The 14,815-nt window shown below is 33.9% G+C and overlaps 1 protein-coding gene across 1 annotated transcript in view; it reads right to left on the bottom strand.

Annotated features, from left to right (window-relative positions):
• Positions 1-14,815, bottom strand: part of KIF18A (kinesin family member 18A) — a gene marked incomplete at its 5' end in the record, with an annotated part of 72,386 nt that overhangs the window by 7,897 nt on the left and 49,674 nt on the right. Inside the window, 2 exons of the mRNA XM_081063721.1 lie at positions 368-475; positions 1,201-1,642. Coding sequence (XP_080919847.1) covers positions 368-475; positions 1,201-1,642 — 550 coding nt within the window. The remainder of the gene's footprint in view (positions 1-367; positions 476-1,200; positions 1,643-14,815) is intronic.

Genomic DNA, 14,815 nt, shown 5'->3' with positions numbered 1-14,815 from the left:
TTAAAATAATATAATTTTAGGACTGAAGAAAATTTGGTAATGTCTAAAAGGAAAAATACCTAATGAGTAAAAATTGTAACCAGAAGAAAAGTTAAAATTAAATGACATTTTTGAAGGCCAGAAGACTTTTTAATTTATATTTAATAATCTGAAACATGGAATACTTTATGCAAATGTCAAGTGAAATACTTGGGCTTTATCAAGATCTCCCTTTGACAATATAAATCCAGTGTCATATCCAGAGCAATTTATTACATGTATGCTTAAATATGAATTGACACTCTAATTATAAGAATAAAAAAAGTACTAGGGAACAAAGTATAAAGATGATCTTATATAAGGACTGAAAGTTTATGTCAAAGCGTACCTTGTCAGTTTCCGTTTCCTTTTTGCAGCAGCAGTCATTGCCATGTAGGATGGCACTATGTTTCGTAGAGGCACAGGATGTTTAGTTGACAATGAGGAAAGGGCAAGCCTGTATATTAAGTGATAAAAGTTATAAAAGAAATAAAAAAAAAAAGAGCAATTTTGATTTGTGCTACGGAGAAAAAAGGGGCCACACACTTACATCACTGGAACACCATTTCATATTAATATAGAAAAAAAAACATTGCACTATAAAACTTACTCTGATTGCTCTGGGGTTTTCTTTTGTCATTTTTACATCATAGATAGAGTTGCTATCAAGAGATTTATGCATTCCCAATAGCATAAAAAGGTGAAGGTATTATTCTTCTCATATTTAGATTAGCTGTGATAATATAGATAAAATGAGAAGGATATGTTTGCTTGGAAGACATGGAGTCAACCATATGACATATGACTATTTCAGAATAAGCTGAGGTTTGCTAAACATCAATAGAAACTGTGGAATTTCCTTTAGTGAAGATACTAGTGAATAATAGTAAACATGGCACTCTTCCAGCATCTGCCTTTAGTCTGAAGAACAAACTAAATACACCTTAAGGCCTCTTCTAGCCTGATGAGGGTTAATCAACTTAAGATATCAAATTAAAGACTTTAAAATATTGTGTTAATGGATTAATATTTAGCAAGACAATTAAGATTTAATGAAATATGCTTAAGAGAGCATACTTGATCTATAAAATAGACCTCAAATATGTCTAAAGAAGAAAAAGAAAGCTAATAGTTTAAAGGCTACCAAAAGAGAGAAAAGTTGGCAAATACTCATTTTGGTACCTTTGTAAAATGTTACTGTTTGGTAGTGGTTGTTGTTCAGGTAATTCACTTTTCAATTTCCTGGTGTCTTCACAGACAGTAAATGTAGAGTCCAAGTCCTCATGTCCGTTTTCTTTGCTTCTGCTGAGAGGAATATCTACTTCACATGACATTTTCAGAGAATTATCACTGTTTATATTTGAGCTGATGGCCTGAAAACTCGTAGTCTGAGACGATGGTTTTAATAAGGTCACTGTAGATTGATTTTGAAAAGTTTTTCTACAGCCTTCTGGCGTATACACAATAGGTTGAAGTTCTTTGCTGAACGAGTCATTGAGCTGCACACTTTCAGACAGTGAAGACTTTTGGGTAAGTTCTGCTTTCAAGGGAGAAGGCATTAGTTTTCTTCGAGTTCTTTTTTGTGAAGGAATGTTAAGTAGATTAGATTCACTTGACGATGTGCCTGTTTGACAAAATTAAAACGACTCTTAATATGTTGCATAAATAGTTCGCCAATAACCCTGTCAGTTAGGAAAAACCAAAACAACAAATAAAACAAAACAAAACCCACCAATGATAGACTACACTTTTGGCCAAATGATAAAAATTTAAAATAAAATAAGGTGGAAAGAAAAAAATAACAGTTAATTGCTAATAATCTTAAATAAAGTGAAACTCATTATAAAGAGATTCTATTACAGAGAATAAATAAATGGCTAATATCAATATTAATTTATAGATATAGCTATCTTGAGATATTGGGTAATCATGAAAACATATTTCCAACCAATTCCAATAAAATTCACAAGCAATGTCCAGCTTTCATGTTTGATTTAGGTTCAAGATAACAACAAAAGATATTCAATATTTGTAGGCACGTAGATTTGTTACTTGTTCTATTGCAAAATATCACCAGTTTATTACTAAAGTAACAAGAATGGCAATAATCAACAAAATCCCAGGTGAATGTAAGAATTATATCCAATACTATCCGAGATATAGCAGTTAATTAAACATTCTGGTTGATTAATTTGTTTCTTATATCATACATAATTCACAGGTTTGCAAAAATTCGATTAACACCAAAGATAAATACACATAATTTGAAGAGTACAGAGTACTCGTACTTGCCCCTTATCATTCTGTAAAAGCAAGTCTCCCAAATGTCAGGAGTCACCAAATTTAATGAACTTTTCTTAGCCCTAATCCTACAACTTCTGTAGCTTTTCAAAGTGATTTCCCTGTTCTCTGTTACCTTCTGCTTCCTCTATTCAGTAAACGTACACATTTCCCCAAGGACCTGTACTTGACCCTGTAGTCTGCTTATGCCGCACTCTTATTTCGAAGTATCCTCCGGCTACTACCTTCTCAGTCACCTGGGTCCCAAATAACCACATTTTCTTTTACCTTTTCCTTGCATTTCCCAACCTCTACCAATTCCATCTTTCTTACACTTACACAGTTAAAACATAATTCTGATGATGGCATTTTTCTAATGAAACACTTTTAGTAATCTTTAAACAGAAATATAATGTCCAGAGATTTTTAGTAGGGGGATTTTTGTTCGTTGGTCCAAAATTGAGAAAATTTTTTTTGTTTGAACTTAAATGTGAATTTCTACCATATCAGACATACTTTAATATTTAAGTACATAAAAATCTCTCAAGCACCTTTTTTTTTTAAATGTAGAAAAAGTAATGAATTGTTTACATACATATAACAATAAACTTGATCAGCTCCGGTGTGTTTATCTTTTATTTCTTAACTATTTTTTCTGCTTTGCCTATTTCATTCTGGTGAATTTCATGGTGCCTGACACATAATAACTTTGTTGGGAGTGTACTGTCCAGGGAAGAAACTATAAAATGTACTTCTGCCCATGTTTTCAAAACATGCAGTAAAATTAGCAATTGATGATATATTTGCTTTATGATATAGTAACACTGAAAGCTGAATAAAATAAGTGGTATGCATTTTAGTAAAGCAATTCCAACTTTCAACCAAGTTAGAAAATACACTTATAACAATCACCAATAGTACATGCATTATTCTTATTATGTTGATTGACAATAGGTTTTGCTATGGCTAGGTTGACAATTACCCTCTAGGAAATACAATTTAAAAACAGGAAGAAAAATATGATCCCTGTTCTACTAAGAAATTTTACTTTTCTGAGAACTAGATAAATGAGATCCAGATCTTAAAATAATTTTCCACTCCCTTTAACATGACATTTGTCAAATTTTCCATTACCAGATATTTTTATACTAATGCTGCAGTATAAAGACAGTTACTTTTCTCCACTGTGCTGCTACCACCAATTTGGTGGCTATTAATAGCTGGAAGATTAACTTCTTTTCCCATGAGAGGCAGCAGGGGTATATAGAGGATAGAAAACTATATCGAGGATAGAGAACTGAATTGGGAGTCAGGAGACTTGGATTCTATTTCTGGCCTCACCAACAACTTGCTGAGTGACCTTGGGCAACTCACTTAAGCAGTGTGGGCATTAATACACCCCCTCATTCCTCCCCCAAAAGAGCTACTATTATTTTTATGTATAGGGAATTTTCTAGGATTAGACAATATCTATAAAATACTTAGGGTTCAAAGAAAGGCTCTAGAAATATAAAAATGCTTCAACTACTGGCATTACCACTTCACAGGGAAAGCTGTATTTACTTTCTAGTATTCCATCAATACCTAACTCCCAGTTGTCACTAAAAGAATACATTTCAAACAATGTCTCACTTTCAGTTTATCAGATATCTAGTTTACCAAGGCTGATGATAAAGTGTCGTATAAACGGAAGGTATTGCTAAGCAGGCACATGTAAGTATTATTTAACTTAGAATATAATGGAGCATGAAATCTCAAGGAATAAGGATTACCAAGAGTCCCTACTTTTCTTGCACATATCTAGAGTGCAAGAAGTGGCACTCTGAAGTGGCACTGGGCAAATTTCCATGATGGCAGACCACTTTTTCACTGCTATTTTTAAGAGCACGAAAATGGGGGTCCTTCCACGAGACGCTGAAGAATTAGCCACCTGTTTTCCGGGATAACATAAAGGTACACCCAACACCAAATTTTGATATGCTCAGACTGAGTAACAGTTGTCAGTGAAAGTAACAGTAATGTTACAATGATATATCTTTCGCCATAATTCTGCTTTCCTGACAGGATATGACAACTTGAAGGAGAAACATGGAGATGTGGTAGTTAATGGGGATTCACATGCCATTGTTTTGCTGGGCCTGGAAGAAAAGGTGCTATAGACATACAGCATGTACAAAATACAAATCCAGAGGGTTCTTTTCTTTCTATCTTCTCAATTAGTTAATAAAGATAAAATCATAAGAAGGAAACAGAAAATAGATGGTCAGTTCAGGACTACTTAGCTGACTAGTTAGTTGCTAAGAAAGATTCAGGAGATATGTAGAGCAAAGACAAGATTTAGAGGCATAAATAAAAATTAAACGGTAAATCCACTGTACCTATAAAGGGATAATGACTGCACTTATCCATGAAAATGAAAAGAACACAATAAACAACTGATATTTCACTTTGAATACGATTTACAGAATAAATACAATTATATAATAAATAATCATTCTCCTTTAGCTAGTTAGGTAATGGAGTACTTAAGGTGGGTGTGGCAAACTGGAGAGTGTTGGGTTAGGGGTGTTGTACATTTTAATAGGCTATAAAACCACTGCATATGCTAGGTCTATGTCTATAAAAGAGATTTGCTGTACTTTTCCATTACTGGATAGACAGTAACTTTCCAGAAAAGCAGGCTTGGGGCATTTGTAGTTTCCCCTGATTCAGCCTGAGAAAATACTATCTAACACGATTCCGTAATTCCGTAAATGATAAAGAAGGAATCTGGAGGCTGATTATAATTCTGTTAAAAAGGCACCATAAAATGAGAAAAGAAATCATGCACAGACTTACAGAGCAAGGGTCACTTAGCTGATGGTAGTCAATGAAATAACTTAGCAATGTGTGTACTACACAGGAAGAGGCAGAATATTAAAAATGCATTGTGATAAGGCAGGCAGGCTCTTGGAAATTGGGATAGAAGAGATTGGCAGCCACTTGGGAGGACAGCAAGTCTTCTCTCCAGGGTCTCTCAGTATCTAAGGAACCAGCCCACTGAATCATATACTTGAGCATAGAAGGTAGTAAGTAGCAGTGTATCCTATGGTCTGAAAAACTTTGGTATTTCTAGACCATCTCTTGGGATTTTAGCTCTCCAACACTTTGTAAGTATGCTGCATTTCTATTGCCCTGAAATGGTTATGACCCAAGGGATATGAGTAAGTATGACTTGTTGAAATTTATGTCCAAATAACAATAACCACAATGTCAAAACATTTAAAAGGAGTCACTGTTACTACTGTCAATTCAGGATCAATGTTTATTTTATTAATGAAATAAAAAAAGTTGTAGTCAGCTATGGTGCAAGAGAAACAAAATAAGAGCACTACATCTGCATAAAAAAATTCAGTTTGTTCACCCACATGGCAGTATGAAGCCAGCCATGTTTCAGACCTAGAAAAAGGTACTAGAAAAGGAATATAGCAGAAAACAAGAATGTTAAGAACTTACATTTTTGAGGGGAGAAGGCAGAAAAATAAATTATCTTAATAGAGTAAGGTAGTTATGACAAATGAATTATAAATAAAACAGAGAAATGGAATAGAGAGTGATAGGAGATAGGTGTTAATTACGATGGCCAGGGAAGGTGAATTAAGAATGGGATATGTTATCTGAGACCTGAATGGCTGTGAAGGTGCCAGCCTATGAAGATCTGAGGAAAGATGCAGAGGAAATTGCAAGAGCAAAGAAGCACTGGCCACAATAACTGTTGAACTCAAAGAAAAGAGAGAAGACTACTGTGATTGAAGTGTGGTGAGTTCGAGAGAGTAGAAATGAGAAGCAGCTGGAGAGATCAAAAGGGACCATGGTGTGTTAGGGTTTATGGACAAGATAAGGGTTTGGATTTATTCCAAGTGCAAAGGGTTATCTGTTCAGATTTTAAGCATGAATATGATCTATGATTTACATTTTTTAAAAAAAGATTGCATTGCTTATTGTGTGGGGAACTGAATATGAATGGGCAAGAGACAAAACAGAAATCAGTAACAAGGCTACTGCTATTGCTCAGGCAAGAAATAATGAGAGCTTGAACTAGGGGCGTAGCAGTAGTGATGGAGAGATGTGAAATGGGTCCTGTACTCAAATACTCAGCTAAAAATTATGTGGAGTAAATCCAGAACACATTCAGTAACGTGTATGTACGGTTCATTGCCTAACAACCAGGGACACAGCTAAGTTCACACAAAGGCGTAGTACACATGTACATTAATTTTACATAACTCGATCAATAGAAACCACTTTCTGTGAAACCATGAAGCATTTCCACATGTGCAGTTACTGAAAAGTTCCTAAATGTCTTTCCCTCAAATTTGGCATTCTCTTGTTACTGACAACCCCTTCCCTCACCTCCAAGCAACAGGCTGGTCGTCCTGTCCTCACCGAGGAGCTCTGATCCAAGGAAACCCAGGTGTCTTTGAACTGGTTTCTTCCCCTCTCCAGTTTGGATGCTCATGAACTTGAGGCAGCAGATACCCTTTGGGGTTTGAGGATATGATTTCTTATGTAGAGATGATGGGTGTCATTACCAGGCAGGGATAGGGAAAAGGAAAGTAAGGCTAAGTAGGAAATGGTTCTAGAATAAGGGTGGCTGATAGAAGAAAAGTGAATTAAAATGGACTCGGGCTCCGAGGAAGTTATACAAAGGCTGATGTGAAGGAATGCTTTAACTTAATAGAACGATGTGGAAAGAGCATATCTCTTTTGAGGCAGGCTATGTTCTCGGCAAACTCATCTCTAGGTATCCCCAAACAACTGAAATAGACTGATTTTCTGTTCCAGACATAGACATCCTATGATTTCAGATACAAGGACTGAGTGCTGCACTCCCAGTATCTTGTTAATTATTGCAGTCTATGCCTTATAAAGAAGTCAACACATTTTAATCCATATTTGGTGAAGCCTGAAAATGCAAAATGTAGTCCTGTAACGAATGTGTTTGATCAAATAATATTCAATATACATGATATTAGAACCTCTTCTTTTTGATAGGGAAGGATAGAAAGGCACTGAATACTTGAAGAATTTCTCACTAGAAGAACTAGCACTTGTTTGGTCTTGCTTTAGAAATAGCTACAGTACAAGAAATGTTATGAAGGTTAACTATGAAAAAGACAACCAATTTGAGCCAAGGCAGTAACCTGAGTAGAGGCGTCTAGCTTCCTTTCCAGATTCCCTTGAAAATGACCACAGAATAGGTATAGGACAAAACTGGCCCTATCGTGGGTAGTAAGAGTATCATCTGCATGCCAGGGCATGGGAAGACTTCATGAAGGATGTTGTGTCGCTAGAACTGGAATAAAGGAAGGCATGGGAAACACCTTATAATATTCCCCCACTTCATCCTTCAGTGCTATCCCTCAAAGTTAAGTGAAAGGCATTGGCAGAATGTCATTAATGTCCCTTAAATTAGGAACAGGACTGAGGGAGAAAGGGAGAGACAAGGCCACGGGATATAGCAAAATGTCACCATGTGAATACGAGCAGTAGCACTAAGAGGCCCGAGGCCACTCAGTGTAGACAGGAAACTGAATGGAAAGGGCCCAATCGTGTGGGACCTGCCTGCTCCCAGCACGGGTGGCCACTAAATACACATGAATGAGAAGTTACTGGGCAAAGGTGTCAAGTTTCCAGCTGAGACTACCCGTGGCTCTGGTTCCTTTCCTCCTCTCCCTGGGCTGTTATGTCCATGAAGAGAAAACATTTTCTCCCTATTTCTGAACCTTAATTTTGACTTGATTATCAGCAAGCACATGCCTATACCTTCCTACATGAAAAATAAAAATGGCATGACAATGAACAGCCACAGTGGAACCTAGACATCAATGAAGCAATGTCTTCACAGTACTTAGAAAATTATGTCCAACCTAGAATTCTATGCATGGTCAAACGAGCAGAAACTGTATTGCCATACATGCATTGTCTCAAAACATTTTACTTTCTATGCACCAATTCTCCAGAATCTATTGGGGGATGTATTTCTATAAAATAAGAAAACAAGAAGGAAACGTGGAAAAAAAGCAAATACTACATACAGAAGCCTTAAAGCCGTCCAATAAAGAGAATTTAACACGTCTTAGCTCAACAGGGAACAATATTTACTTGAAAACACTCTAGAGGTTTATTTAAAATAAGGTGAAAAATAGTTTTGGCAAGATGGTGTAAGGAAGAAAATGTACATGTAACACAAAGGAGTTAAAGCATTATCTATTTAAAGTAAAAAATAAGCAGATGATACTAAAATTGGAAAAACATAAACAAGAATTAGCAGTATAAATTTGAAATGTAGAAATTGAGAGAAAAAAGCAGCTATAACAATAAACAGAATAAAAATTGGGAATGGGTAACAACAGGTCAAGGAATACTTCCATAAACATTATAGTACTTGCTATTTTTCTAAATTATGTACATGTGCTATTTTTATAAAATATATACACTGAAATTTAAAAGTAGGTGGAGGTGGAGAGGGGACAGAAAAAAGTAGAGAAGAGGGAGTCTGAGGGAGACAGACACAAACACACATACATGGACACAAACAAATGCAAGAGCTTTGATGGAAAAAAAAATAATCAAACTTTGGGTCTACAAAGAAAAAAAGCAGACCAAAACATATTGCTTGCTGTCCTGGGATAGGTAGACCAACTAGCCAAAACTACGAAGCTTTACGTTTAACAGTCTAACTGAAACATGCAAGCAAATAACACGAAGTGGAATAGGCAATCAAACAGAAGAGCAAAATGAATATTCTACACCTAGGGAAGATAGGAAAGATCTTTTTTTACCTACTCTCCACTGCTTTACCACCTGACATCCCTACTGTGTTTCCCCAAAAATAAGACCTAGCCATACAATAAGCTCTAATGTGTCTTTTGGAGCAAAAAAAAAAAAAATAAGACTGAGTCTTATTTTACTATAAGAGAGGGTCTTTAATATAATATAATATATGTTATGATATAATATAAAATATAACTATAATACCAGGTCTTATATTAATTTTTGCTCCAAAAGACGCTTTAAAGCTTATTGTTCAGCTAGGTCTTATTTTCGGAGAAATAGGATACTAATGCTTTCCCTAGCATATAACAGAGAGCAAGACAGCACAATACCTACCTAGTAGAATTTGAAAAGGGCTAATAAAAATTGTGAATCAATTAATCACCAGAAAAAAATCATCCAATATAATGAGAAATAGGCAGAATGGATTTAAAGTTATGAATCCCAGGAATAAAGAAAAATTCATCCAGGGAACAGGTAAACCACTCGTGAAATGTGAATGTTAGCATGTATATACTAATGTGCTAAAAAGTTTATAGAGAATAGAAGTAGAAATAAAAATAAAGGTTACGATAGCAAAAACTCTAAAATAACTTAAACATTGTATACTGGGGAGCCAAAAAAATGTGTACATGACTTGTATTTATCTTTTGTTATTGGTAACAATTTTAATACTTTTTTCCTTTCTTAAAAAGTGTATACATTTTTTTGGCACCCTCTGTATAAGGACAAGGGTTTATAAGGACACTTTGCTTTCAGATATCACAAGTGTCCTAAAGATCTCCAGCTTTAGTTTTATATTTCTTATACCTATCTTTACATTCACATTGAGATTCCATGAGGAGACAAGATATATTGTACGTTAATTTCTTTATAGGTTTGTTGAGAAATATTCAGATGATAAAACAGAGAGGATGTCACTTTAAGAATTAACAGATTTTTTCGAATTAATGTTTTCAGACTTTTTGGGTAGAAACCCAGAAAAGGGATTATTTGGTCATATGGTAATTCTATTCTTAATTTTTTGAGGAACTGCCACACTGTATTCCATTGTGGCTGTACCAATTTACATTCCCACCAGTAGTGTATGAGGGTTCCTTTTTCTCCACAACCTCTCCAACAGTTGTGATTATTTGTCTTATTGGTAATAGCCATTCTAACAGGTGTGAGGTGGTATCTCATTGTCGTTTTGATTGCATTTCCCTAATAGCTAGTGAAGTTGAGCATTTTTTCATATATCTCTGTTGGCTGTCTGCTTGTCTTCTTGGGAGAAATCTCTGTTTAGGTCCTCTGTCCATTTCTTAAATGGATTGTGTGCTTTTTTGTTGTTGAGTTGCACAAGTTCTTTTGAATATCAGGCCCTTATCAGAGGTGTTTGCAAATATCTTCTCCTATTCAGTTGGTTGCCTATTTGTTTTGTTGATTGTTTCTTTTGCTGTGCAGGAGCTTTTCAGTTTGATATAGCTCCATTCACTTAATTTGATTCATTTCCCTACCCTTTGAGGTCATATTCATAAAATCCTCTCTGAATCTAAGGTCCATAAGTTTAGTACCAATATCTACCCCGACATTCATTGAAGCATTATTCACCGTGGCCAAGACATGGAAACTACCAAAGTGTCCTTTGATGATTGGATAAAGAAGATGTGGTGTATATACACAATGGAATATAGCTCAGCAGTAACAAAAGATGAAATTCTGCCATTTGTGACAATATGGATGGATCTTGAGATTATCATGCTAAGTGAAGTAAGTCAGACAGAAAAGTCGAGAACCATATGACTTCATTCATATTTGGGATATAAAACTAAAAGCAACACATGAACAAGACAAACAAAAACATCATAGACACGGAAAACAGTTTAGTGGTTACCAGAGGGTAAGTGGGGGAGGGGAGAGGGTAGAACAAGGAAAAGGGGATCAAATATATGGTGATGGAGGGAGAACTGACTCTGGGTGGTGAACATACAATGTGATATATAGATGATGCACTATAGAATTGTACACTTGAAACCTAGAAAATTTTCACTCCAATATATTGAATAAAGATTAAAAAAAAGAATCAGCAGATTTTTTATTACTATTTTCAAATTAACCAGACTATATATAAATCTAAAGAACAGTTGGGAACTACCTGAAGAGAAATTGTTCAATGAAAAGTAAATTAGGCATTACTTTACATATAAAGGTCTAATACAATTATCCTGAAATTCCAGATGATCTTTTAAAAGTGTATTAATACCTCACATAGTTGAAAGAGCATATTAGTGATGTAACAATATAAAGTATCTATGTTCGCCGTTTTTAGAGTCATGAAGCTTTTCTTAAAAATGACTATTTAGTAAAAATGCATATACAATGCTAGAAACTTACAGATAAACTCCTAATTTAGGGAAAAGGTTAGGCAGCAAAGGTCATATGATTACATAACTTTCAAAATAATTATGTATAGGATTTTAAAAGTGATCAGAGATAGGCCTACTGAAAGATACAGAAGAGCCTCTTTTCTAAATCCTCCAATAGGTTTTGTTTAATGAATCCAATCTTAGTCTTTGTAATACTTATCCATTAATAGTTTAGGAAACATCTTAAAATATTTATATGATGCTTTAAGGCATCTTGTATACAACTGAAAATGTGCATTTCAGAATAAAGTGGTTAGTGTTCTATTCATCTGTTCCTGCATTATGGCTAGAGTTTCCCGCTTCAAAAAGTTTGTTTACTGTAAGCCCATACACAGACTTAAAAAGGAAGTCAGAAAAAACATTTTGTTGAGACTGCCAAGTTTTAGAAGCCTTTCAAAAGACTTTTAAGTATTAAAACCACTTTTAAAATGAACTCTAAATGGGAACACTAAAGTTGTGGATTAGATGGAGGAAAAAAAATACAATTTTCATCAGTAAAAGTCCAGATTCTAACACAATGTTACCTGGATTACAACATAAGTACATTAACATTTATGTAGTTTGTGTATTATTGTATAGAATAAAAGGTTATTAATATAAGCTACAGCTTAAAATAAAAACAAAAACTGAAAATTGTAATAAAATTAGAATTAATTTGCTTGGTCCACTAAATTGTTTGCTAAGTGGTTAAAAGAAATTATGACTAAATATTTGATATTGGTTTAGTGGTCAATGAAGAAGTAAACAATGTTTATGACACTTGCCATCTCTGCCCCCTAAACTTCTGGGATTTTTAAAGAAAATGATCAACTAATGGCAATGTAATAAAAGCAATACATTGGATATTTTCATTTTGTTAATGAAATATATGCAAGTCTCATGAAGAAGTGTATGAAAAAAAAATTAGAGAAAATGACTGCTTATACCTCAAGAGAAACATCTAAAAATGTACTTATTGGTTGTATTGTTCTTTAAGCTATTTAAGTCCATCTGTGAACATAATCTAGCTTGCTTGATTATTTCTATCTTTCCAATATTTCATTTCTTCGAGAAGTCTACCGTGCAGATTTAGCTAAGGATTCTAAAATGTTTCCAGTAGGAAAAAAAACCAGTTGTTTCATGTCTATCTTTCTAAAAGTAGTTTTAAGAAGTGTCAGTGTATTCTTACTTTTAAAAGATTTTTTAAAAATAACATTTATTTTTTATTATAAAAAAGTTCCTTAAATAGGCCCTGGGATTAAATGTTACATATATTAATATATGTATATAGGTAATGTTGTATTACATATGCCACTTCTTACATAATCCTGCGAATATACCAGGATATCATATAATTTAAGATATATTTTATATAATATCTTGGTACATTAGCAAATCAGGGAAGAAGAAATAAAGTGATGGTGTAAATGAACTAAACCACCTCAGAATGAGAAGTTGGCAACATCTAAGCATAGATTAATGAAGAAACAGCATATAAGCATACTGTCTAGAAATATTAGGTAAATACTAGAAGTTTGTTTTAAGTCATCCAGCATATATTTCAGCAGAAAATAGAAAAAACAAAGTTGTTTTACGTCTATGTTCCTAAAGGTAGTTTTAAGAAATGTCGGTATAGTTTTACTTTAAATTATTCTTCAATTATTATAAGAAATGCTCTTAAATCAATAAATTATTAATGACAAGTCACATTTGCCTATTACAGAGGAAAAATAACTTAAAACTTACACATCAATGTTTCCTAGTAGCCAAAAACGCAAGGCCCAAGGAATATAAACCCTTACCGACTTTACCTGACATTCCTTTGTCATAGAAATCATGTAGTTTAGCAATCCACATTTTTATTTTTATTTTTTTTACTAAATTCCCACTTTAAAATGGTGGTCCTAATTCCTGAATAACTACAAACCACCAGGAAAGTCAGTAAGATCATCTCACATACAGAACCAGGATTTAGTAATAAATGATCTCAATGGTCATTTCAACTTTCTTACTTTGTAATTCGTTGCTCACAGTTAGAAAGTAACATGCTCAAAGTCATAGTATCAATCATACTTGCTGTTGGCAGACCTGAAGTCTCTTGTTGATTTACCAGGGGAAAGTCAGGTAAAGAAACCAAGTAATACAAAATAATAACGTGTATAGTTATAGTGAAGACTTAAATATGTCAACTTTTCTTCACAGACCCAAAAATATGAGTAGAAGGCACTATACCATTTCATCACTCCATAACTGAGATGCTATCATAAATGAGGATACCTTTATAATACATTTATAACTCATAATAGATACCTTTATAATTTAAATTGGGTTATATATAATTAAAAGCCACCATGAAAGAAAGAAAAAAAATTGTATCCTATATGGCAAAAGGTTTAGAGCCTTTTTACATTTATATATGTATATTTACGTGTGTGTGTGTGTGTGTGTGTGTGTGTGTGTGTGTGTTTGGTGTCAGATATCTATCAATCTATCTATCTCTTTTACAAAAATAAAAAAAATAAAAAAAAACAGAAAAATAAGGCAAAGGAAATGAACAGGTAATTAATGCAGAATGAACTACAACTGAACAAAAGCACATGAAAAATGTTCACCATCATTACCCATTTATGGCGGTAGACTGCATAATTATAATACTTTTGGAGAATAATTTGACAATGAATATCAAATGCTTTAAAAATGTATATACCTCTTGATCTAGCTATTTTACTTTTTAGGGGTTTAACCTAAGGAAACAATTAGCCAAGTTGCAAAATAAACACATACACATGCAGATTTTTCTTAACACTCATGTTACCTTGTTTCCCCGAAAATAAGATCTAGCCGGACAATCAGCTCTAATGCGTCTTTTGGAGCAAAAATGAATATAAGATCCGGTCTTTATAATTAATAATATAATATAATATAATATAATATGATATAATATAATATAATAATACCGAGTCTCACATTAATTTTTACTCCAAAAGACGCATTAGAGCTGATTGTCTGGCTAGGTCTTATTTTCGGGGAAACACGGTAATATGTGAGTGAGGAGGTATTTTGGGAAACTATGCTAAATTAAAATTAGTTGGCAAAGTTCTAAAGTGAAATCAAATATTAATATATGTATTTCGATAAACACTCTAGTCTACAAATGATACAATTTCTGTACTAATCATAAATCTGGATTCTTTTCAACAGCTTTTGTGACTCATGGAATTCATAGTTGCAAATGATACAGGTGAATGGATTTTAACTACTTAAAGGTATGTAACCTTAAGGTACTACTATTGAATTAACCAAACTAATAAACATTT

This window comes from Rhinolophus hipposideros (genome assembly GCF_964194185.1).
Source record: "Rhinolophus hipposideros genome assembly, chromosome: 10".
NCBI lineage: Eukaryota > Metazoa > Chordata > Mammalia > Chiroptera > Rhinolophidae > Rhinolophus > Rhinolophus hipposideros.
This window is presented reverse-complemented; position numbering and strand designations above follow the sequence as displayed.